Here is a 24505-nt window from a genome sequence, read left to right as displayed (position 1 = left end):
GCCCGACAGGATGCTCTCGATTGTGCATCTGTAGAAGTTTGTGAGTGCTTTTGGTGACAAGCCAAATTTCTTCAGCCTCCTGAGGTTGAAGAGGCGCTGCTGCGCCTTCTTCACGATGCTGTCTGTGTGGGTGGACCAATTCAGTTTGTCTGTGATGTGTACGCCGAGGAACTTAAAACTTACTACCCTCTCCACTACTGTTCCATCAACGTGGATAGGGGGGTGTTCCCTCTGCTGTTTCCTGAAGTCCACAATCATCTCCTTAGTTTTGTTGACGTTGAGTGTGAGGTTATTTTCCTGACACCACACTCCGAGGGCCCTCACCTCCTCCCTGTAGGCCGTCTCGTCGTTGTTGGTAATCAAGCCTACCACTGTTGTGTCGTCCGCAAACTTGATGATTGAGTTGGAGGCGTGCGTGGCCACGCAGTCATGGGTGAACAGGGAGTACAGGAGAGGGCTCAGAACGCACCCTTGTGGGGCCCCAGTGTTGAGGATCAGCGGGGTGGAAATGTTGTTGCCTACCCTCACCACCTGGGGGCGGCCCGTCAGGAAGTCCAGTATCCAGTTGCACAGGGCGGGGTCGAGACCCAGGGTCTCGAGCTTGATGACGAGCTTGGAGGGCACTATGGTGTTAAATGCCGAGCTGTAGTCGATGAACAGCATTCTCACATAGGTATTCCTCTTGTCCAGATGGGTTAGGGCAGTGTGCAGTGTGGTTGAGATTGCATCGTCTGTGGACCTATTTGGGCGGTAAGCAAATTGGTGTGGGTCTAGGGTGTCAGGTAGGGTGGAGGTGATATGGTCCTTGACTAGTCTCTCAAAGCACTTCATGATGACGGAAGTGAGTGCTACGGGGCGGTAGTCGTTTAGCTCAGTTACCTTAGCTTTCTTGGGAACAGGAACAATGGTGGCCCTCTTGAAGCATGTGGGAACAACAGACTGGGATAGGGATTGATTGAATATGTCCGTAAACACACCAGCCAGCTGGTCTGCGCATGCTCTGAGGACGCGGCTGGGGATGCCGTCTGGGTTCAAGAAATAGAAGTAAGAAAATATTTACTAAATAAACTAAAGTTAAAAAAATGACATAACAACAATGAGGCTATATACAATAATTGTTCAGCAGTCTTAGGCTTGGGGGTAGAAGATGTTAAGGAGCCTTTGGTCCTAGACTTGGTGCTCCGGTAGCGCTTGCCGTGCATTAGCAGAGAAAACAGTCTATGACTTGGGTGACTGGAGTATTTGACAATTTTTTGGGCCTTCCTCTGACACAGCCTAGTATATAGGTCCTGGATGTCAGGAAGCTTGGCCCCAGTTATGTACTGGGCTGTACGCACTACCCACTGTAGGGTCAGATGCCGAGCAGTTGCCATACCAGGCGGTGATGCAACCGGTCTATAATGCTCTCGATGGTGCAGCTGTAGAACATTTTGAGGATCTGGGGACACATGCCAAATCTTTTCATTCTCCTGAGGGGGAAAAGCTGTTGTCGTTCCCTCTTCACAACTGTCTTGCTGGGTTTGGACCATGATAGTTCTTTGGTGATGTGGACACCAAGGAACTTGAAACTCTCAACCCGCTCCACGTCAGCCCCGTCGATGAGAATGGGGGCCTGTTCGGCCCTCCTTTTCCTATAGTCCCAAATCATCTCCTTTGTCTGGCTCACATTGAGGGAGAGGATGTTGTCCTGGCACAACACTGCCAGGTCTCTGACCTTCACCCTATAGGCTGTCTCATCGTTGTCGGTGATCAGGCCTACCACTGTTGTGGCGTCAGCAAATGTAATGATGGTGTTGGAGTCGTGCTTGGCCACACAGTCGTAAGTGAACAGGGAGTACAGGAGGGGACTAAGCACACACCCCTGAGGGTCCCCAGTGTTGAGGATCAGCATGGCACATGTGTTGTTGCCTACCCTTACAACCTGGGTGTAGCCAGTCAGGAAGTCAAGGATCCAGTTGCAGAGGGAGGTGTTTAGTCCCAGTGTCCTTAGCTTAGTGATGAGCTTCGGGGGCACTATGGTGTTGAACGCTGAGCTGTAGTCAATGAACAGCATTCTCACAAAGGTGTTCCTTTTGTCCAGGTGGGAAAGGGCAGTGTGGAGTGTGATTGAGATTGCGTCATCTGTGGATCTGTTGGGGCGGTTTGCAAATTGGAGTGGGTCTAGGGTTTCCAGCATGATGATGTTATGTGAGCCATGACCAGCCTATCAAAGCACCTCATGGCTACCGGCGTGAGTCCTACGGGAAGGTAATCATTTAGGCAGGTTACCTTCGCTTCTTGGGCACAGGGACTATGGTGGTCTGTTTGAAACATGTAGGCATTACAGATTCGGTCAGGAAGAGGTTGAAAATGTCAGTGAGGACACTTGCCAGTTGGTCCGCTCATGCTCTGAGTACACGTCCTGGTAATCCGTCTGGCCCCACGGCTTTATGAATGTTGACCTGTTTAAAGGTCTTGCTCACATCGGCTACGGAGAGCGGGATCACACAGTCGTCCGGAACAGCTGGTGCTCTCATGCATGCTTCAGTGTTGCTTGCCTCGAAGCAAGCATAAAAGACATTTAGCTCATCTGGTAGGCTCGCATCACTGGGCAGCTCGTGGCTGTAGTCCGTAATATTTTTCAAGCCCTGCAACATCCGACGAGCGTCAGAGCCGGAGTAGTAGTATTCCTCACTCCAGAGAACGCGTTTCCACTGCTACAGAGTCCAATGGCGGCGAGCTTTACACCACTCCAGCCAACGCTTGGCGAATGGTGATCTTAGGCTTGTGTGCAGCTGCTTGGCTATAGAACCCCATTTCATGAAGCTCCCGACAAACAGTTATTGTGCTGACGTTGCTTCCAGAGGCAGTTTGGAACTCTGTAGTGAGTGTTGCAACGAAGGACAGACGATTTTTACTCTTTGCGCACCTCAGCACTCAGCGATCCCATTCTGTGAGCTTGTGTGGCCTACCACTTCGCGGCTGAGCCGTTGTTACTCCTAGAGGTTTCCACTTCACAATAACATCACTTACAGTTGACCGGAGCAGCTCTAGCAGGGCAGACATTTGACAAACTGACTTGTTGGAAAGGTGGCATCCTATGACGGTGCCACATTGAAAGTCACTGAGCTCTTCAGTAAGGCCATTCTACTGCCAATGTCTGTCTATGGAGATTGCATGGCTGTGTGCTCGATTTTATACACCAGTCAGCAACGGGTGTGACTGAAATAGCTGAATCCACTAATTTGAAGGGGTGTCCACATACACGTGTATATATAGTGTAGGCTATATATTTCCTTACACAGTGTAGTATCATGGATGACACCTCTGGAAGTGTGCTCCAGTTGCATAAAAATGTGCTCTAGCAACAGCTGGGGCTCTTGAACAAAGGTAGACCACTATCAGAGGGATCTATTTGACCCAGTTCCTTTGATTCCAAATGGAGAATCTATGGGTATTATAATTATATTCATTCCATGTTTGTTTTTTACAATGAACGTCTTCAGCTAATTGGGACGATGGTCTTACATGGTACAATGATTACATTTTTTATTTAACCAGGCAAGTCAGTTAAGAACAAATTATTATTTACAGTGATGGCCTACCCCAGCCGACGCTGGGCCAATTATGCGCCGCCCTATGGACTCCTAATCACAGTCGGATGTGATGCAGCCTGGATTCGAACGAGGAACTGCAGTGACCCCTCTTCCACTGAGATGCGGTGCCTTAGACTGCTGCACCACTCAGGAGCCCAGATATCAATTGTCTTCCTTTTGCCTCTTGTCTTCATTCACTTTGAAATAGGTTTTTGACTCTCACTGGAAATCTGAGATAACGACAGTAGCACTAGCTTGGATGAGCGTTAATACTAACTTTTTCATTTGACTTACAGCGGGGTGATATACTGTAGGTCATTGACCTTTCAAATAGCTTTAGAAGCAAGCATTACCATTTCAAATCAACACAATCAACACTTACTTGAAATGATTCTGTAATTAACATGTTAAAGGAAAAACAAAGTATAAAGACTAACATAAGTGCAAAGTGCAAATGATGTCCAAAGATGTGGACATTGTTTCCCCAACACGTCATTGACAATGTTTTTTTATTTCCCGAGAGAACACAGTCACAAAGTCCGCATCGACTAAGGGTGGGCCGAAGTGAGGTGCACTCCAGTTGGTGGATCCTAACAGCCGCTCCAGGAAATGCATAGCAGACGACAGCGATGACAGGAGGAAGTGGTAAAAGAATCAGTCATGCATTCATTCAGTATCATTCCTCCTCTGATAAGCACAACAATGTATTTGGTTTAATCTAGTTTGCTTTCACATTTGACACAATTTTTTCCACCCCTATACCATAACAATAATGTGTTTATATATATATACATATATATATATACTCTCTCACTATATAAATAAATGATCCAGATATGCCCTGCAGAAACACATGTACTTTCAGAAGAATGACAGCCTTCTTTAAAACACGCCTTTCATCCCACGGAATAAAAAAAATATCCTCTTTTTAAATGTTACAATCTCTGTAGAAAGGTTTTATAAATATATAAATATATACAAATAAAATGTAATGCAAGTTATTCTTGCTTTAAGTGCATGCCATATCTTTGCAAGCAACTCGTATGACATTGATCACACATAGATTTCTTTACGCTCAACATAGCATTCCGAACACAAATTAGTGAACATCCTCAATTCCTATATTTTAGCCATTTAACTTGCCTCATATTGTATGATGGATTTTCAATATGACACATGTATGTATTTCATGTTCCTGTATATTAAGAGCAGTCACTGCAGATCAACAAATCTTGTCCAGCAGATTTTACTGACTGTTTATGTCTAATATCCCACAATTCACAAAAACCTGAAACCAACACATACAATTATGAACTGAGTGTGTCTGTTCTTGTTCAAATTATGTCATAAGAAAGTAACATGAACATGGTTATGTTTCTCTCTTTCTCACTTTCAATAGGAATGTCTGCTATAAGCAGACTTCCCACCCTTGAAGAGTTCTCAGAATGCTGGGGACATCAGTAATTCCACTGCCTATAATTATACATAGAATCTCCATTTCAATTGTAAATGAACCAGTCACATTTGGATGCAATGTTTTCATCTTATGTTTGCATTACATTTGAACTTTTACCATGCTTATCCCATGAATAAAACTGTGCTACTATGTCTTCCAATTCTCTATGAGGATTCATTATTTGGCCTTGGCTCAGAGGATTTGGTATTCTGTCAAAGGTATAGGGAGCCTCGGTCTCAGTGACTGTATGATGAACCAAAATTGATCCGTTTCATGTCAGTAAAGGCTGTTTCGACTTTTACCCAGAAGGACCTGCAGGGGAAACAAGGAAAACACATTAATGTGAGCATTCTGATAGGAAGAGGAAAATGCAATTGAACTTGCATAACAGCAGTAGCCATGGGAATGAACAGATTAAAAAAGAACATGACCACAATTCAAATAAAAGGATGGGGATGTTTTTTTGGTCAGAACATTATTTCACAATTCCTTTCAGTACATTCAAGGTTACATTAAACTTATTTGTTCATAAAATCACAAAAATGGTGAACAAAATAATACATTGTGAATTCTCTTATGTTTTTGATGTGCATGCAGCTACACCATAATAGCCAACATCAATAATCCAGTATGTGGTCGGAACCTTATACTTTTTAACTCACAGATAGATGTTGGTCAACTTGAATGCCTTGTACTTTGACTAAAAATCTTTATCTAATCATCAAATTTAAATGGATTACTTCAATGGTGATTACACATTATAGTAGAATGTTGATACTGTCCCTTTCTTTACAGTCTCTGAGTGACATAAAATCTTCTGCATTTTAAGTGTCAGACAGAGGAAGTGGCAGACAGAGGAACTGTGTGTGTTTCGTACATTCTTCATAGTCTCTTGACCAATTCTTCCACTTGACAAATTCTTGACTGTAGATCTGTACAGCTGTATCACCATTTGAAAAACAAACAAGTCCCAATTGCAATATTGTTTATCTTAAAAAAGGAGATGCAGCTGATGTCTCTCCTTTTAGTCTCCAAAGGAGCATAATAATCTGATGTCTCTCCTTTTAGTCTCCAAAGGAGCATAATAATCTGATGCCTCTCCCTTTAGTCTCCAAAGGAGCATAATAATCTGATGTCTCTCCTTTTAGCCTCCAAAGGAGCATAATAATCTGATGTCTCTCCTTTAAATAGTCTCAAAAGAAGCATAATAATCTGATGCCTCTCTTTTCAGTCTCCAGAGGAGCATAATAATCTGATGTCTCTCCTTCAAATAGTCTCCAAAGAAGCATAATAATCTGATGTCTCTCCTTTTAGTCTACAAATGAGCATAATAATCTGCTGTCTCTCCTTTTAGCCTCCAAAGGAGCATCATAATCTGATGTCTCTCCTTTAAATAGTCTCCAAAGAAGCATAATAATCTGATGTCTCTCCTTTTAGTCTCCAAAGGAGCATAATAATCTGATGTCTCTCCTTTTAGTCTCCAAAGGAGCATAATAATCTGATGTCTCTCCTTTTAGTCTCAAAAGAAGCATAATAATCTGATGTCTCTCTTTTCAGTCTCCAGAGGAGCATAATAATCTGATGTCTCTCCTTCAAATAGTCTCCGAAGGAGCATAATAATCTGATGCCTCTCCTTTTAGTCTCCAAAGGAGCATAATAATCTGATGTCTCTCCTTTTAGTCTCCAACAGAGCATAATAATCTGATATCTCTCCTCTTAATAGTCTACAAAGGAGCATAATAATCTGATGTATCTCCTTTAAATAGTCTCAAAAGAAGCATAATAATCTGATGTCTCTCTTTTCAGTCTCCAGAGGAGCATAATAATCTGATGTCTCTCCTTCAAATAGTCTCCAAAGGAGCATAATAATCTGATGCCTCTCCTTTTAGTCTCCAAAGGAGCATAATAATCTGATGTCTCTCATTTTAGTCTCCAACAGAGCATAATAATCTGATGTCTCTCCTTTTAGTCTCCAAAGGAGCATAATTATCTGATATCTCTCCTTTTAATAGTCTCTAAAGGAGCATGATAATCTCTCTCATTTTAGTCTCCAAAGGAGCATATTAATCTGATGTCTAAAAAGGAGCATAATAATCTGATGTCTCTCCTTTTAGTCTCCAACAGAGCATAATAATCTGAATGTAATAATCTGATGTCTCTCATTTTAGTCTCCAAAGGAGCATAATAATCTGATGTCTCTCCTTTTAATAGTCTCTAAAGGAGCATAATAATCTGATGTCTCTCTTTCAGACTCCAAAGGAGCATGATAATCTGATGTCTCTCATTTTAATAGTCTCCAAAGAAGCATAATTAAGTCTGATGTCTCTCCTTTTAGCCTCTCAAAGGAGGATGTCATAATAATCTGATGTCTCTCATTTTAGTCTCCAACAGAGCATAATAATCTGATGTCTCTCCTTTTAGTCTCCAAAGGAGCATAATTATCTGATATCTCTCCTTTTAATAGTCTCTAAAGGAGCATAATAATCTGATGTCTCTCCTTTCAGCCTCCAAAGGAGCATGATAATCTGATGTCTCTCATTTTAATAGTCTCCAAAGAAGCATATTAATCTGATGTCTCTCCTTTTAGTCTCAAAAGGAGCATAATAATCTGATGTCTCTCCTTTGAATCTCCAACAGAGCATAATAATCTGATGTCTCTCATTTTAGTCTCCAAAGGAGCATAATAATCTGATGTCTCTCCTTTTAATAGTCTCTAAAGGAGCATAATAATCTGATGTCTCTCATTTCAGACTCCAAAGGAGCATGATAATCTGATGTCTCTCATTTTAATAGTCTCCAAAGAAGCATAATAATCTGATGTCTCTCCTTTTAGTCTACAAATGAGCATAATAATCTGCTGTCTCTCCTTTTAGCCTCCAAAGGAGCATAATAATCTGATGTCTCTCCTTTTAGTCTCCAAAGGAGCATAATAATCTGATGTCTCTCCTTTCAATAGTCTCTAAAGGAGTATAATAATCTGATGTCTCTCTTTTCAGTCTCCAAAGGAGCATAATAATCTGATGTCTCTCCTTTAAATAGTCTCCAAAGAAGTATAATAATCTGATGTCTCTCCTTTTAATAGTCTCCAAAGGAGCATAATAATCTTGGATTACTTCACAACTTTCTCAAAAATGCTTCACAACTTTCTCAAAAATGCTCTCTCTCTCTCTCTCTCTCTCTCTCTCCCAATATGTATGAGATGTATTATTAGCACTCTGATGTTTTGATAATGTACTGTAGGTGAACATTATTTTGATATCTCCATTATGGACGGAACGCCTCTGGAACAAAACTGTATTATTTGTCTTTTCACTTTCCTTTTTGTTTAATTTCCTTTCACTTTATTTCAATTTAGGAAGCGTGTATCCAATTGAAATTAAAGACCTAACCAAGTGATACATGTTGAGTATATCAACAATTGTGTCTGGCACTGTAGGACGATATGGAAGAGTATGATAGCTAATTGTTAATTGAAACAACTGTAATTGTGTCACATTTATGCATATTCCTCTTTGCCAGGTCGGCAAGTGATGATGTCACACAGAATTTTTAGCCATCAGTTTTGCACAACAAGTTTTACACCAGCATTCTAAATGTCTAGAATAGTTTCCCACCCACAGGTACATGCAGAACATGTACTGTAGCTGGGTGGGTGGGATTCATCATTGCGATAGATACCTCTATATATAGTTCTGCTGTGGGCACACTCTTGTGGAAGTCTTTTCTAATCACCCTACAATGCCCATTTCCTTTTAGTGCATTTATGCATTTATGCATTTCAAGGGAATTGTTCTTAATTTGTTAGTATTCAATATGACATACATAGAGCTGTACTACTTGATGAAGGTTAAGACATTTATTTTATTTCTCCAGAATAAAATGTTTTTTACTAATCTCATCCACAATGCGACCAGGCGAAGCAAGCCTGCAGGGCATAAGCTGATATCGCTACATCCTTCATGGCATTCCTCATGTTTGTTACATTTTTTCATGTTTCTGTTTATTTAAAATGCTTGAATAAGCACCAATCCCTATCTAAATGTTGAATGCGGGTTAGTAAGCTTGTCCATGAGAGCAAAGACATTGAATCTCAGCAGCGTTCACATCCCACTTTTTTGTCTTTGTTCCCACAGACTCACCCACATTTTACACACACATCGCTTTCCCATGTCTACTTTAGAGCATTGTCAACATTTGTGTTGGTACAAAGGCAGTATGAAATAGTGTTATCGGCACAGTAATAGCCTAATCCTGCTCATTAGAAGGCTTGCTAGCAGGAGGTGCTACTATTTCCATCCACCTCCAGGGTATGCCTAATTTCCTCCCTTCCAAAGCACTGAAATGCTTTCATACCCTTTTGATCATTCCTTTCTGAATGACACGATAACATAATGAAGCACCCACACACAGCCACTACTGTTTAATTACAGTTCTATAAATTAATGGTAAATTAAGATTAAAATACCAACATATGTTGAATGGTAATACATCTAACTAAGATTTAACCTCAAAACATCTGAGGTTAAACACTTTCGAATAGTGTCTGTTCAGTCCACCATGGGAGATTTGACATGGTTCGTCTTCGCAAGCTAAACTCAATGTGACTATATTTATTTGACATCTTCCTATAACCTAAGCCACCAGTAGATGTTGCTCTAGATTCAGTAGTGTGACACACCCTCCCCATCTCAAGAAGTGAAGTATGGCAGTGAATCAATATCGGGTGACAAAAGATAGTATATGCCATCATTGTATTACTGTCTCAGCCCTATACACAGAGGTGTACTGTAGTATCTGGGTCAGCGGTCGGATTTGAGGCAAGCTTGATTTGTTGTTTAACCCAGAGCATAAATGTTCTAACACAGCTTCTTGTTTCTGAAAAAATCCCTTAAAAAAATATGATACAATGTTACTTCACATCTCTCAAACCAATCCTGCCAAACCCTTACACTAGCAGGACAGTTGTTAGCTGCCACTCACTCACCTCACCGTTCATTCTCTCCTTGTGCATTTCTGAGCTCAAGGCCACGTCTTCTAGCGCTCTTTTTTCCTCATCGTTTAGATAATCCACGTTTGACTGGAGTAGAAAGTGCTCATGAAATAGAAAACACTATAAATAATTTAGAAATATTTAAATGAAGGGTGATTAACATCAAACCGTTGTGGTGGTTGATTTTCGAAGGATGGTTTTCTGTGGTTTCAGGGAAGGGTTAGAATGAGGCACACAAGGCAGTTTTGTAGGAGGGAAACTATGGCTGACACTTAGACCGCCATTTTCTAACGTGAGCTGGGATGGTGGTGAGGAGGAGGAACACTGATGGACAGGGCTCATGTCATCAGTAAATTCTGTCTGTAAGTGCATATCTGTGTTGTCAACGTCATATTGCAGGTCACAGTCAGGGCAGTACCCGTGATACTGGACCTTTTCACTGAATCGGACCCTCTCCCGGGTTGCCTGGGGGCATTTGGTCTTTTCATGCCGTAGCAAAGGCATAGGCAAAAGTCCTCTCTCTTCCTTTGTACTATTAGAGATGCAACACGATAAGTCTCTGTTTGGCTTCCCTGGGAAAACACCATTACGCATAAGAGTCCCGTTAGCCTTGGCTAGTAGGCTCCCTGACAGTGGGTTCTTGTTGTGCTCCTCTGCTTTGATAGGTGTCAGCCTGGGAGGGGGCAGCGGAGGGTGGGGCTTCTTCATCACGGTCAGGATGGCGTGGCTGACAGACGGGGGCCTAAAGATGGCGATCTTGATCTTGTCGATGCTGGAGGCTGTGGTGGTGGTGGTGGTGCTGCTAGAGCTGCTGTTCAGGGTGTCTGTCTTGGAACTGTCTGTCATCTCCTCCTCCAGCTGTAGGTCACACGTGAGGGAGTCGATCTCATGCACAACCTGCACCAGGAGAAAAGGAAAAGGAGGACAGTACATATTTAGTTTGACAGACATCGAAATATAACAGACTAATAGAGTAGAAAATACAGCAGCAGCCAAAATGTATGAAGCACTTGTTGTTGTGCAACCTGGCTAGTAAATAGTTAGGCAGGGGAAGGGGCTTCTACTAGGCTAACATATGGAATTGTTTTAAGATGGTCATACCAAGGATCATTTACCCATTTGATTTTGAGTTTTAGGAACCCTTTAGGTATATAACAAAAAATATATGCATACATATATATGCAAAAAATATTTGATCAAACATTGAATTTGGCCTTACTGCTATTAGCCCATAGAAACACATTGAATAACAGATTCATACATAGTCCAAAAAATGTGTGCAAAAGAATTTTGTTTTAAAGTGTCTGTCCTATAGCTGAGAGATATAAGAAAGATACGGAAATTATTTGTAATTTTTTTTAACCCATATTTACCCCATTTTTCTTTTGCACTGAACTACTTCCATATAGATATACACTACATGACCAAAGGTATGTGGACACCTGCTCGTCTAACATCTCATTCCAAAATCATGGGCATTAATATGGAGTTGGCCCCCCCTATGCTATCTATTCTTCTGGGAAGGTTTTCCACTAGATGTTGGATCATTGCTGCAGGGACTTGCTTCCTTTCAGCCACAAGAGTATCAGTGAGGTTGGGCACTGACATTGGGCGATTAGGCTTGGCTCACAGTCGGCATTCCAATCCATCCCAAAGGTGTTCGATGGGGTTGAGGTCAGGGCTTTGTGCAGGCCAGTCAAGTTTTTCCACACTCATCTTGACAAACCATTTCTGTATGGACCTCGCTTTGTGCACGGGGGCATTGTCATGCTGAAACAGGAAAGAGACTTCCCCAAACTGATGCCACAAAGATGGAAGCACAGACTTGTCTAGAATGTCGGAATAAAGCTAAGCACAGGTATGCTGTAGCGTTACGATTTCCCTAAGGGGCCTAGCCAGAACAATAAAAAACAGCCCCAGATAATTATTCCTCATCCACCAAACTTTACAGTTGGCAGTTTACATTGGGGCAGGTAGCGTTCTCCTGGCATCTGCCAAACCCAGATACGTCTGTCGGACTGTCAGATGGTGAAGCGTGATTCTTCACTCCAGAGAGCGCCTTTCCACTGAGTCTAATGGCGGCGAGCTTTACACCACTCCAGCCGACGCAGGCATTGCGCATGCTGATCTTAGATTTGTGTGCGGCTGCTCTACAATGGAATCCCACTTAATGAAGCTCCCGACGAACAGATGATGTTGCTTTCAGAGGCAATTTGGAACTCTGTAGTGAGTGCTACAACTGAGGACGGACTATTTTTACGCACTACGCGCTTTAACTCTCGGCGATCATGTTCTGTGGGCTCGTGTGGCCTACCACTTCGCGGCTGAGCCTTTGTTGCTCCTAGACGTTTCCACTTCACAATAACAGCACTTACAGTTGACCGGGGCTGCTATAGCAGGACAGAAATTTTACGAACTGACTTGTTGTAAAGGTGGCATCCTAAGACTGTGCCACGTTAAAAGTAATTGAGCTCTTCAATATGGTCATTCTACTGCCAATGTTTGGCTGTAACCTCAATGTTATACACCTGTCAGCAAAACAACCAACGTGTATGTGTTTGTGAGAGTCTCACTTTTTCATCGAGGCATATTCATATGTAGCCAAACAGTTTGGACGCTACTGCAGAAGTTTTCGTGAGAAGACCAATTTTTGTGATGTCTCAGGGTCTGACAAACACCGCTGTAGCTCGGCAACCTTCCACCAAAGATGCGGAAGGCCGTCATTGGTGGATGCGGTAGAATGAGACATAGACGTGGACATCGACTCTAGGGCGTTATAAAGGCCCACTGCAGTCAAAAACTTGTTTTACAGTGCCTTCAGAAAGTATTCACACATTTTCCACATTTTGTTGTGTTGAATTTAAAATAGATTAAATTGAGATTTTGTGTCACTGGCCTACACACAATACCCCGTAATGTTCAAGTGGAATTTTGTTTTTAGACATTTTTACAAAGTTTATATTTTTTTGAGTCAATAAGTATTCAACCCCTTTGTTATAATAAGTTCAGGAGTAAACATTTGCCTAACAAGTGACATAATAAGCGACATGGACACTCTGTGTGCAATTGTAGTGTTTAACATGATTTTTGAATGACTACCTCATCTCTGTACCCCACACATACAATTATAAGGTCCCTCAGACTTGCAGTGAATTTCAAACAGAGATCCAACCACAAAGACCAGGGAGGTTTTCCCAATGCCTCGCAAAGAAGGGCACATATTGGTAGATGGGTAAAAATCATAAAGCAGACATTGAATATCCCTTTGAGCATGGTGAAGTTATTAATTACACTTTGGATGGTTCATCAATACCCCCAGTCACTACAAAGAAACAGGCGTCCTTCCTAACTCCGCATGCGGAGAGGAAGGAAACCGCTCAGAGATTTCACCATGAGGCCAATGGTGACTTTAAAACAGTTACAGAGTTTAATTGCTGTGATAGGAGGCTGAGGATGAATCAACAGCATTGTATTTACTTCACAATACTAACCAAAATGACAGAGTGAAAAGAAGGAAGCCTCTACAGAAAGAAATAATTATGTTTGCAATAAGGCACTAAAGTAATACTGAAAAAGGTGTGGCAAAGAAATGAACTTTATGTCCTGAATACAAAGCGTTATGTTTTGGGCAAATCCAACATGACACATCACTGAGTACCACTCTTCATATTTTCAAGCATGGTGGTGGCTGCATCATGTTATGGGTATGCTTGCCATCAGCAAGGACCAGGGAATTTTTTTAGGATAAAAAGAAACGGAATAGAGCTAAGCACAGGTAAAATCCTAGAGGAAAACCTGGTTCAGTCTGCCTTCCAATAGACACTGGGAGACAAATTCACTTTTCAGTAGGACAATAACCAAAAACACAAGGCCAAATATACAATGGAGTTGTTTACCAAGATGACATTGAATGTTCCTGAGTGGCCTAGTTACAGTTTTGACTCAAATCGTCTTGAAAATCTATGGCAAGACTTGAAAATGGGTGTTCAGCAATGGTCAACACCGAACTTGAAAGAGTTCGGAAAAGAAGTACTAATATTGTACAATCCATGTGTGCAAAGCTCTTAAAAAGGTACCCAGAAGGACTCCCAGCTGTAATTGCTGGCAATGGTGATTCTAACATGTATACTTACAGTAAAAAGTTTGGACACCCCTACTCATTCCGGGGTTTTTCTTTATTTGTACTATTTTCTACATTGTAGAATAATAGTGAAGACATCAAACTATATTTATTTTTATTTTTTTATTTTATTTCACCTTTATTTAACCAGGTAGGCTAGTTGAGAACAAGTTCTCATTTACAACTGCGACCTGGCCAAGATAAAGCATAGCAGTGTGAGCAGACAACACAGAGTTACACATGGAATAAACAAATTAACAAGTCAATAACACAGTAGAAAACAAAGGGGGAGTCTATATACAATGTACAATGTGTGCAAAAGGCATGAGGAGGTAGACGAATAGTTACAATTTTGCAGATTAACACTGGAGTGATATATTATCAGATGGTCATGTACAGGTAGAGATATTGGTGTGCAAAAGAGCAGAAAAGTAAATAAATAAAAACAGTATGGGGATGAGGTAGGTGAAAATGGGTGGGCTATTTACCAATAGACTATGTACAGCTGCAGCGATCGGTTAGCTGCTCAGATAGCTGATGTTTGAAGTTGGTGAGGGAGATAAAAGTCTCCAACTTCAGCGATTTTTGCAATTCGTTCCAGTCACAGGCAGCAGAGTACTGGAACGAAAGGCGGCCAAATGAGGTGTTGGCTTTAGGGATGATCAGTGAGATACACCTGCTGGAGCACGTGCTACGGATGGGTGTTGCCATCGTGACCAGTGAACTGAGATAAGGCGGAGCTTTACCTAGCATGGACTTGTAGATGACCTGGAGCCAGTGGGTCTGGCGACGAATATGTAGCGAGGGCCAGCCGACTAGAGCATACAAGTCGCAGTGGTGGGTGGTATAAGGTGCTTTAGTGACAAAACGGATGGCACTGTGATATACTGCATCCAGTTTGCTGAGTAGAGTGTTGGAAGCCATTTTGTAGATGACATCGCCGAAGTCGAGGATTGGTAGGATAGTCAGTTTTACTAGGGTAAGCTTGGCGGCGTGAGTGAAGGAGGCTTTGTTGCGGAATAGAAAGCCGACTCTTGATTTGATTTTTGATTGGAGGTGTTTGATATGAGTCTGGAAGGAGAATTTGCAGTCTAGCCAGACACCTAGGTACTTATAGATGTCCACATATTCAAGGTCGGAACCATCCAGGGTGGTGATGCTAGTAAAATCATGGAATCATGTAGTAGCATAAGAAGTGTTAAAGAAATCAAAATATTTTTTTATATTTGAGATTCTTCAAAATAGCCAACCTTTGCCTTGAGGACAGCTTTGCACACTCTTGGCATTCTCTCAACCAGCTTCATGAGGTGGTCACCTGCAATGCATTTAAATTAACAGGTGTGCCTTGTTAAAAGCTCATTTGTGGAATTTCTTTCCTTCTTAATGAGCCAATCAGTTGTGTTGTGACAAGGTAGAGGTGATATACAGAAGATAACCCTATTTGGTAAATTACCAAGTCCATATTATGGCAAGAACAGCTCAAATAAGCAAAGAGAAACGACAGTCCATCATTACCTTAAGACATGAAGGTCAGTCAATCTGGAAAATGTCAAGAACTTTAAAAGTTTATTCACGTGCAGTCGCAAAAAACCATCAAGCGCTATGATGAAGCTGGCTCTCATGAGGACCGCCACAGGAAAGGAAGACCCAGAGTTACCTCTGCTGCAGAGGAAAAGTTCATTAGAGTTACTAGCCTCAGATTTCAGCCCAAATAAATGCTTCACAGAGTTCAAGTAACAGATACATCTCAACATCAACTGTTCAGAGGAGACTGCGTGAATCAGGTCTTTATGGTCAAATTGCTGCAAAGAAACCACTACTCAAGGACACCAATAATAAGAGACTTGCTTGGGCCAAGAAACACCAGCAATGGACATTAGACCAGTGGAAATCTGTCCTTTGGTCGGATGTGTCCAAATTTGAAATGTTTGGTTCCAACAGGTGTGTGTTTGTGAGACGCAGAGTAGATGAATGGATTATCTCCGCATGTGTGGTTCCCAAAGTGAAGCGTAGAGGAGGAGGTGTTATGGTGTGGGGGTGCTTTGCTGGTGACACTGTCAGTGATTTATTTAGAATTCAAGGCACACTTAACAAGTGTGGCTACCACAGCATTCTGCAGCGATACGCCATCCCATCTGGTTTGCGATTAGTGGGACTATCATTTGTTTTTCAACAGGGCAATGACCCAAAACACACCTCCAGGCTCTGTAAGGGCTATTTGACCAAGAAAGAGAGTGATGGAGTGCTGCATCAGCTTATCTGGCCTTCACACTTACCCGACCTCAACCCAACTGAGATGGTTTGGGATGAGTTGGACCGCAGAGTGAAGGAAAAGCAGCCATTGAGTGCTCAGCATATGTGAGAACTCCTTCAAGACTGTTGGAAAAGCATTCCTGATAAAGCTGGTTGAGAGAATACCAAGAGTGTGCAAAGCTGTCATCATGGTAAAAGTGTGGCTACGTTGAAGAATCTAAAATCTCAAATATATTTTGATATATACCTTTTTGGTTACTACATGATTACATATGTGTTATTTCATCATTTTGATGTCTTCACTATTATTCTACAATGTAAAAAATAAAGAAAACCCCTTGAAAGAGTAGGTGTGTCCAAACTTTTGACTGGTACTGTATGTAAATGAGATATTTCTGTATTTAATTTTCAATAAATGTGCATTATACGGTATTGGGGGTAGATGGGTGAGAAAAAAACTTTCTGAAGGCACTGTATATAATGTATATTTCCACACTATGTGGTTGGAATAATATTGTGAAATTGTGAAAATGATGATAATGTCCTTCTAGTGTAAGAGCTGTTTGAAAAGTCTGCCTGAAATTTCAGCCTGTTTTGGTGGGATGGAGTTTTGGCCTGCCTGGTGACATCACCAGGTGGTTAATTAGTTAATAGACCAATAAGAGAGTTTTCAAACCTCTTCCAATAACAGCTTGTCTTCCGTTTCCCCTCCCCACTCAGACCACTCGCAGACAGTCCTAGCTAAATTTTTGCTTGAGAAATTGCTCATTGCTGAGAAGCTATTTTTGCTTCTTTTTGACTATTTTAGTTGAAAACAATCACAGTAAGGTACTTAATTGTTACCAGAAATGATTTGATATGGAAATAAAAACTGCTTAATTTGGCATTTAAACTAATTAATTATTCTAATAACTTTGTAGACATATGGTCCTCTCAAGCCAGATTCGCATGCAACACAACAATATTACACAGTATTCTCTGATTAATTGCAGGTCGTGTTTGATTAATTAATTTGCTAGACGTGTATTTGTAAGGTAAGGGCAAACTAGAAACTACCCATAATAATCCAATGAAAAGAACACACACCAAACTGTATGAAGACTCTAAATCAAAAGCAAGACCCTCCGGCTATAGCAATACTAACTTGATAACATACATGATCAGTTTATGTAAGAATGAATTCTGTGAGTATGCTCTTGCACGTGTTGGACATAATAAGATGAAATTGAAATTGTTGAAAGCACATACTTGGCCCCTCCATACATTCATGGTTGAGGTGATAATAATATACCTACATGACAGGCAGTGAAATTTGCAAAGACATCTCTTTGTAGCAAATGACTACATCTTCCCTTAGGTATGTTTACTAGTTTTGAGTAGAAATAAACCTTGATTACTCTATGTGTATGTGCATGTATAAAATACACAATGTTCAACACTATTATGGAGAGTCTGAAATGACTTGTTATTTTGTAATCTATTACTGACACAATACCTACTAATTATGACCTATGGTATAAGTTGCCTATCATTTCACATTTCAGTGGTAGCCAATACTTTGCCAAACCATATCTGCGAACAGTATCCACATAGTATACCATTTTAAAAGTCATTATATTTTAAAGTAATTGACGCTAGTGAAGTAATATCAGCATATCCACATTTAATGGAATATAAAACTGAGGTTGGGTAAAAAGCTCATGTAGAGTGAAATCTCCATACAGTCTTTAATGGATCATTTAGTGGGACACAAAAGAGAGTCACAGTATCCATTGCAACATGCTTAGGGGCATGATGGTTCTCTCTGTGCCAAGCATCTGGGTTCAGCTCCTCTTAAACATAGGCTTGAATCCAATAATTCAAGTGTGTGAGTTGCACTAGATAAATACTGCATCTAAATGGGATTTACTGAAACATTGGCTTTGACAATGAACTGACAATCCCCGAGGTGGGTTGTTTTAGTAGTGCACACTCTCCTAAATAGAATATTGATTTGTATGTTTTATTTCTTATTTAACCTTTATTTAACTAAGCAAGTCAGTTAAGAAAAAAAATCTTGTTTACAATGGCGGCCTAGGAACAGTGGGTTAACTGCCTTTTTCTGGGGCAGAAGAACAGATTTTTACCTTGTCAGTTCAGGGATTCGATCTAGCAACCTTTGGGTTAGATCGACGCTCTAACCACTAGGCTACCTTCTGCCCCAGATTGATGTTTCTATAACATTGTGTTTAATTCAAATACTTGTTGAAAATGTTGAAAGATCAGCATTATGTCAGAGGAAATGTGTGTCATGTATCCATCCATTACATACATCAATTAAGAAGAACAGTGTAGGTTTCATCTAAAGTGACAACCTGTCGTGTAAGGGTGGGTATTTCAGGTCCAGCAGGCCGGACAGTTCCTTTCGTACAAACATCTAGGTAGGCTACATCCACGCGTCAAAGCAGGTTAGATTGCGTGTCATTATAGGGACGATGGAAGACCACAAGGATCAATGTGTGAAATCAACAGAAAACAAATATAGTATGAGTTAAATGAATGAATGCTCTAAAATTGATATTCCTAACAATTGTATATCACTTAGACACAATGACAGCGCTGACACAATCCTGATACTGTAACAAGGTGCCTATCGAGAAGAGAGCTACTGTATAATTTGACAGGAGACAATTATAATAAAAACAGTAGGCTAGACTGCATTTAGATGATGAAATGCAATGCAAAACCATACCGGTGAACTACACGTGATTAATCATGATACATGTTTGCACTTCAATTATCAAAGCCCAGTGTTCGCACTAAGGCGCAGCTGCGTTGTCATCCTTCGCACATACAACGTGTCCTATATGTCTTTTATGTTCACTGATAAGATATGTGGTCACATACGAAAGGGCAATGCACAGGCCATGGACTTAATTATATCTGAGCCTTCAGATGTTTATTATAGAACAATCTTTTTCCCAATCAGTAAAAAATCTATACCCTAAACATACCTGCATTAAAACAAAAACAATGTTCATCTCAAATAAAAAACACAAAACATAAGCCAGACATAGGAAACCTATTCCACTAACCTCTTTGAGTTCCTTAGCTACATCCCTCAAGTCTCCCAGTATGGTCTCCAAATCCTTCACGATTGTCTTGATCTGCTTTTTGACTTTAACTTTGGAGACTACTCCTTCAGCAGATTCTACATTTGATGTCCCTGACATTCTTCGTTGGCACAACGTATTTTTAAGGATTACAAGTAAATCCTTCCGCTGCCGTCAGACCACTTTGCCTATGCATTTTAATGTTCTGTTTTCTTCACTTTCCTCCCATACAGGCTAAATCACGCAATAATGTAGCGAAGCGTGGTGACAGCGTCCCGGCCAGCACGCATGCGCAATAGAGCATAGCAAAAATAATATTATCTTAAAAATGTTTTATAAAATAATGTTGCTGAAGAGGTGTTTCTAGACAGTCGCTCGTGATCATTCCGCCGTTACCTTTTAACATTTCTGTCAAAAATACAAATGCTGATATGTCACATTTCCTTGTGGCAAGATGCCTAGTCAGATATTCGGTCCGTCATTTTAATCAGACTGAAATAATAAGAGAATGAAAAGGAACATGGTACATAGTACACATCAATCCAATCCACGTCCAATATTCTAATCATAATGGTCCATAGGCTGCGCCAGACATCCCCATTGAACGGATTGTCTCTAAAAAAATACATGTATATTCTATAGGTTACATACGACAGGCATAATATATTCATAAACTGCAGTTACTTTGCTGAATAAATGACAAGTGATAATAATCCCTTCTTCACATTGCATCTACATCGAAGCCTCCGTGGTGTCTGATAGCCTGCCCATACACCAGGGGAGAGAATGGTCTCTGCACGGCTGCGCGTGTCATGACACGCGCGCCGCAGAAGCAGGTCACCTTAGGCTGCTCTTCATGTTTTGATTCGAAAAGTGATACATCCGTGTTACTCACCATTATTTCCATAGTGTTATGGTTAAAACAATGTTTCCCGAACCGGTACACGTGACGTGTCATTACCCTCAGCCAGCACTTTCACATAGGCTATGTCATCTATTCCAACACTAGCACACCTGATTCAAGTAGCCAACTACAGTTGGATCAGGTGTACTAGATGAAATAGTCTTTAGATCACATTTGTCGAACGGCCGCGGTTCCGGATGACAGGTTCCTGGGTTAAAGCAAGGCTGCATTGAAGCAGTTTGGGAAAGTTTTGCACATTTCTAGGCTTTTGTTGGGGGGTAAATATTACGGCCTCTTTAGACTTTCTAACATAGGAACAACATAGAAAGCTTTCCAACTCACTATTACACAACATTCATCAAGTTCCTGGAATATTTCCCAATGGGCTTGTTTCTTCTGTTGGGACAACTCATCTTATATTGCCTGCATGTTTATATGAGAAAAGCTTTTGACTTCTGCTTTTTGGGTGATTATGCCTATAGACAAACTTTAAGATGTAATGAAATAATATTTCCAACCATACTAATCGACAATACTGTAGGCTATTTTAAACAATACTGTAGGCCTCGCTGTATGTCTCTCTCAAATGTCAATATGCCTTGTATACTGTTGCTCAGGTTAGTTATCATTGTTTTAGTTCACAATGGAGCCCCTAGTTCTACTCTTCATACCCCTGATACCTCCTTTGTCCCACCTCCTACACATGCGGTGACCTCACCCATTACAACCAGCATGTCCAGAGATACAACCTCTCTCATCATCACCCAGTGCCTGGGCTTACCTCCGCTGTACCCGCACCCCACCATACCCCTGTCTGCGCATTATGCCCTGAATATATTCTACCATGCCCAGAAACCTGCTCCTCTTATTCTCTGTCCCCAACGCTCTAGGCGACCAGTTTTGATAGCCTTTAGCCGCACCCTCATATTACTCCTTCTCTGTTCCGCGGGTGATGTGGAGGTAAACCCAGGCCCTGCATGTCCCCAGGCTCCCTCATTTGTTGACTTCTGTGATCGTAAAAGCCTTGGTTTCATGCATGTCAACATCAGAAGCCTCCTCCCTAAGTTTGTTTTACTCACTGCTCTAGCACACTCTGCTAACCCTGATGTCCTTGCTGTGTCTGAATCCTGGCTCAGGAAGGCCACCAAAAATTCAGAGATTTCCATACCCAACTATAACATCTTCCGTCAAGATAGATCTGCCAAAGGGGGAGGAGTTGCAGTCTACTGCAGAGATAGCCTGCAAAGTAATGTCATACTTTCCAGGTCCATACCCAAACAGTTCGAACTACTAATTTTGAAAATTACTCTCTCCAGAAATAAGTCTCTCACTGTTGCCGCCTGCTACCGACCCCCTCAGCTCCCAGCTGTGCCCTGGACACCATTTGTGAATTGATCGCCCCCCATCTAGCCTCAGAGTTTGTTCTGTTAAGTGACCTAAACTGGGATATGCTTAACACCCCGCCAGTCCTACAATCTAAGCTAGATGCCCTCAATCTCACACAAATCATCAAGGAACCCACCAGGTACAACCCTAACTCTGTAAACAAGGGCACCCTCATAGACGTCATCCTGACCAACTGGCCCTCCAAATACACCTCTGCTGTCTTCAACCAGGATCTCAGCGATCACTGCCTCATTGCCTGTATCCGCTACGGAGCCGCAGTCAAACGACCACCCCTCATCACGGTCAAACGCTCCCTAAAACACTTCTGTGAGCAGGCCTTTCTAATCGACCTGGCCCGTGTATCCTGGAAGGACATCGACCTCATCCCGTCAGTTGAGGATGCCTGGTCATTCTTTAAAAGTAACTTCCTCACCATTTTAGATAAGCATGCTCCGTTCAAAAATGCAGAACTAAGAACAGATACAGTCCTTGGTTCACCCCAGACCTGACTGCCCTCGACCAGCACAAAAACATCCTGTGGCGGACTGCAATAGCATCGAATAGTCCCCGTGATATGCAACTGTTCAGGGAAGTCCGGAACCAATACACGCAGTCAGTCAGGAAAGCTAAGGCCAGCTTCTTCAGGCAGAAGTTTGCATCCTGTAGCTCCAACTCCAAAAAGTTCTGGGACACTGTGAAGTCCATGGAGAACAAGAGCACCTCCTCCCAGCTGCCCACTGCACTGAGGCTAGGTAACACGGTCACCACCGATAAATCCATGATTATCGAAAACTTCAATAAGCATTTCTCAACGGCTGGCCATGCCTTCCGCCTGGCTACTCCAACCTCGGCCAACAGCTCCTCCCCCGGCAGCTCCTCGCCCAAGCCTCTCCAAGTTCTCCTTTACCCAAATCCAGATAGCAGATGTTCTGAAAGAGCTGCAAAACCTGGACCCGTACAAATCAGCTGGGCTTGACAATCTGGACCCCCTATTTCTGAAACTATCCGCCGCCATTGTCGCAACCCCTATTACCAGCCTGTTCAACCTCTCTTTCATATCGTCTGAGATCCCCAAGGATTGGAAAGCTGCCGCAGTCATCCCCCTCTTCAAAGGGGGAGACACCCTGGACCCAAACTGTTACAGACCTATATCCATCCTGCCCTGCCTATCTAAGGTCTTCGAAAGCCAAGTCAACAAACAGGTCACTGACCATCTCGAATCCCACCGTACCTTCTCCGCTGTGCAATCTGGCTTCCGAGCCGGTCACGGGTGCACCTCAGCCACACTCAAGGTACTAAACGATATCATAACCGCCATCGATAAAAGACAGTACTGTGCAGCCGTCTTCATCGACCTTGCCAAGGCTTTCGACTCTGTCAATCACCATATTCTCATCGGCAGACTCAGTAGCCTCGGTTTTTCGGATGACTGCCTTGCCTGGTTCACCAATTACTTTGCAGACAGAGTTCAGTGTGTCAAATCGGAGGGCATGCTGTCCGGTCCTCTGGCAGTCTCTATGGGGGTACCACAGGGTTCAATTCTCGGGCCGACTCTTTTCTCTGTGTATATCAATGATGTTGCTCTTGCTGCGGGCGATTCCCTGATCCACCTCTACGCAGACGACACCATTCTATATACTTTCGGCCCGTCATTGGACACTGTGCTATCTAACCTCCAAACAAGCTTCAATGCCATACAACACTCCTTCCGTGGCCTCCAACTCCTCTTAAACGCTAGTAAAACCAAATGCATGCTTTTCAACCGATCGCTGCCTGCACCCGCATGCCCGACTAGCATCACCACCCTGGATGGTTCCGACCTTGAATATGTGGACATCTATAAGTACCTAGGTGTCTGGCTAGACTGCAAACTCTCCTTCCAGACTCATATCAAACACCTCCAATCAAAAATCAAATCAAGAGTCGGCTTTCTATTCCGCAACAAAGCCTCCTTCACTCACGCCGCCAAGCTTACCCTAGTAAAACTGACTATCCTACCAATCCTCGACTTCGGCGATGTCATCTACAAAATGGCTTCCAACACTCTACTCAGCAAACTGGATGCAGTATATCACAGTGCCATCCGTTTTGTCACTAAAGCACCTTATACCACCCACCACTGCGACTTGTATGCTCTAGTCGGCTGGCCCTCGCTACATATTCGTCGCCAGACCCACTGGCTCCAGGTCATCTACAAGTCCATGCTAGGTAAAGCTCCGCCTTATCTCAGTTCACGATGGCAACACCCATCCGTAGCACGCGCTCCAGCAGGTGTATCTCACTGATCATCCCTAAAGCCAACACCTCATTTGGCCGCCTTTCGTTCCAGTACTCTGCTGCCTGTGACTGGAACGAATTGCAAAAATCGCTGAAGTTGGAGACTTTTATCTCCCTCACCAACTTCAAACATCAGCTATCTGAGCAGCTAACCGATCGCTGCAGCTGTACATAGTCTATTGGTAAATAGCCCACCCATTTTCACCTACCTCATCCCCATACTGTTTTTATTTATTTACTTTTCTGCTCTTTTGCACACCAATATCTCTGCCTGTACATGACCATCTGATCATATATCACTCCAGTGTTAATCTGCAAAATTGTAACTATTCGTCTACCTCCTCATGCCTTTTGCACACATTGTACATTGTATATAGACTCCCCCTTTGTTTTCTACTGTGTTATTGACTTGTTAATTTGTTTATTCCATGTGTAACTCTGTGTTGTCTGCT

General features: G+C 42.2%; 1 protein-coding gene across 1 annotated transcript; it reads right to left on the bottom strand.

Annotated features, from left to right (window-relative positions):
- Positions 1-3617: 3617 nt before the first annotated feature.
- Positions 3618-20227, bottom strand: LOC112249642 (protein Largen-like). Its single transcript, XM_024419430.2, has 3 exons — positions 19469-20227; positions 10016-10918; positions 3618-5343 (listed from the first exon to the last, which is right to left on the bottom strand). Exons 1-2 carry the CDS (start codon positions 19604-19606, stop codon positions 10184-10186), a joined length of 873 nt encoding a protein of 290 aa, XP_024275198.1. The 5' UTR covers positions 19607-20227; the 3' UTR covers positions 3618-5343; positions 10016-10183.
- Between the last annotated feature and the right edge of the window lie 4278 nt (positions 20228-24505).

This window comes from Oncorhynchus tshawytscha, linkage group LG04 (assembly GCF_018296145.1).
Source record: "Oncorhynchus tshawytscha isolate Ot180627B linkage group LG04, Otsh_v2.0, whole genome shotgun sequence".
Lineage (NCBI taxonomy): Eukaryota > Metazoa > Chordata > Actinopteri > Salmoniformes > Salmonidae > Oncorhynchus > Oncorhynchus tshawytscha.
The sequence above is the reverse complement of the archived record's forward strand: the minus strand, read 5'-3'. Positions and strand labels throughout refer to the sequence as shown.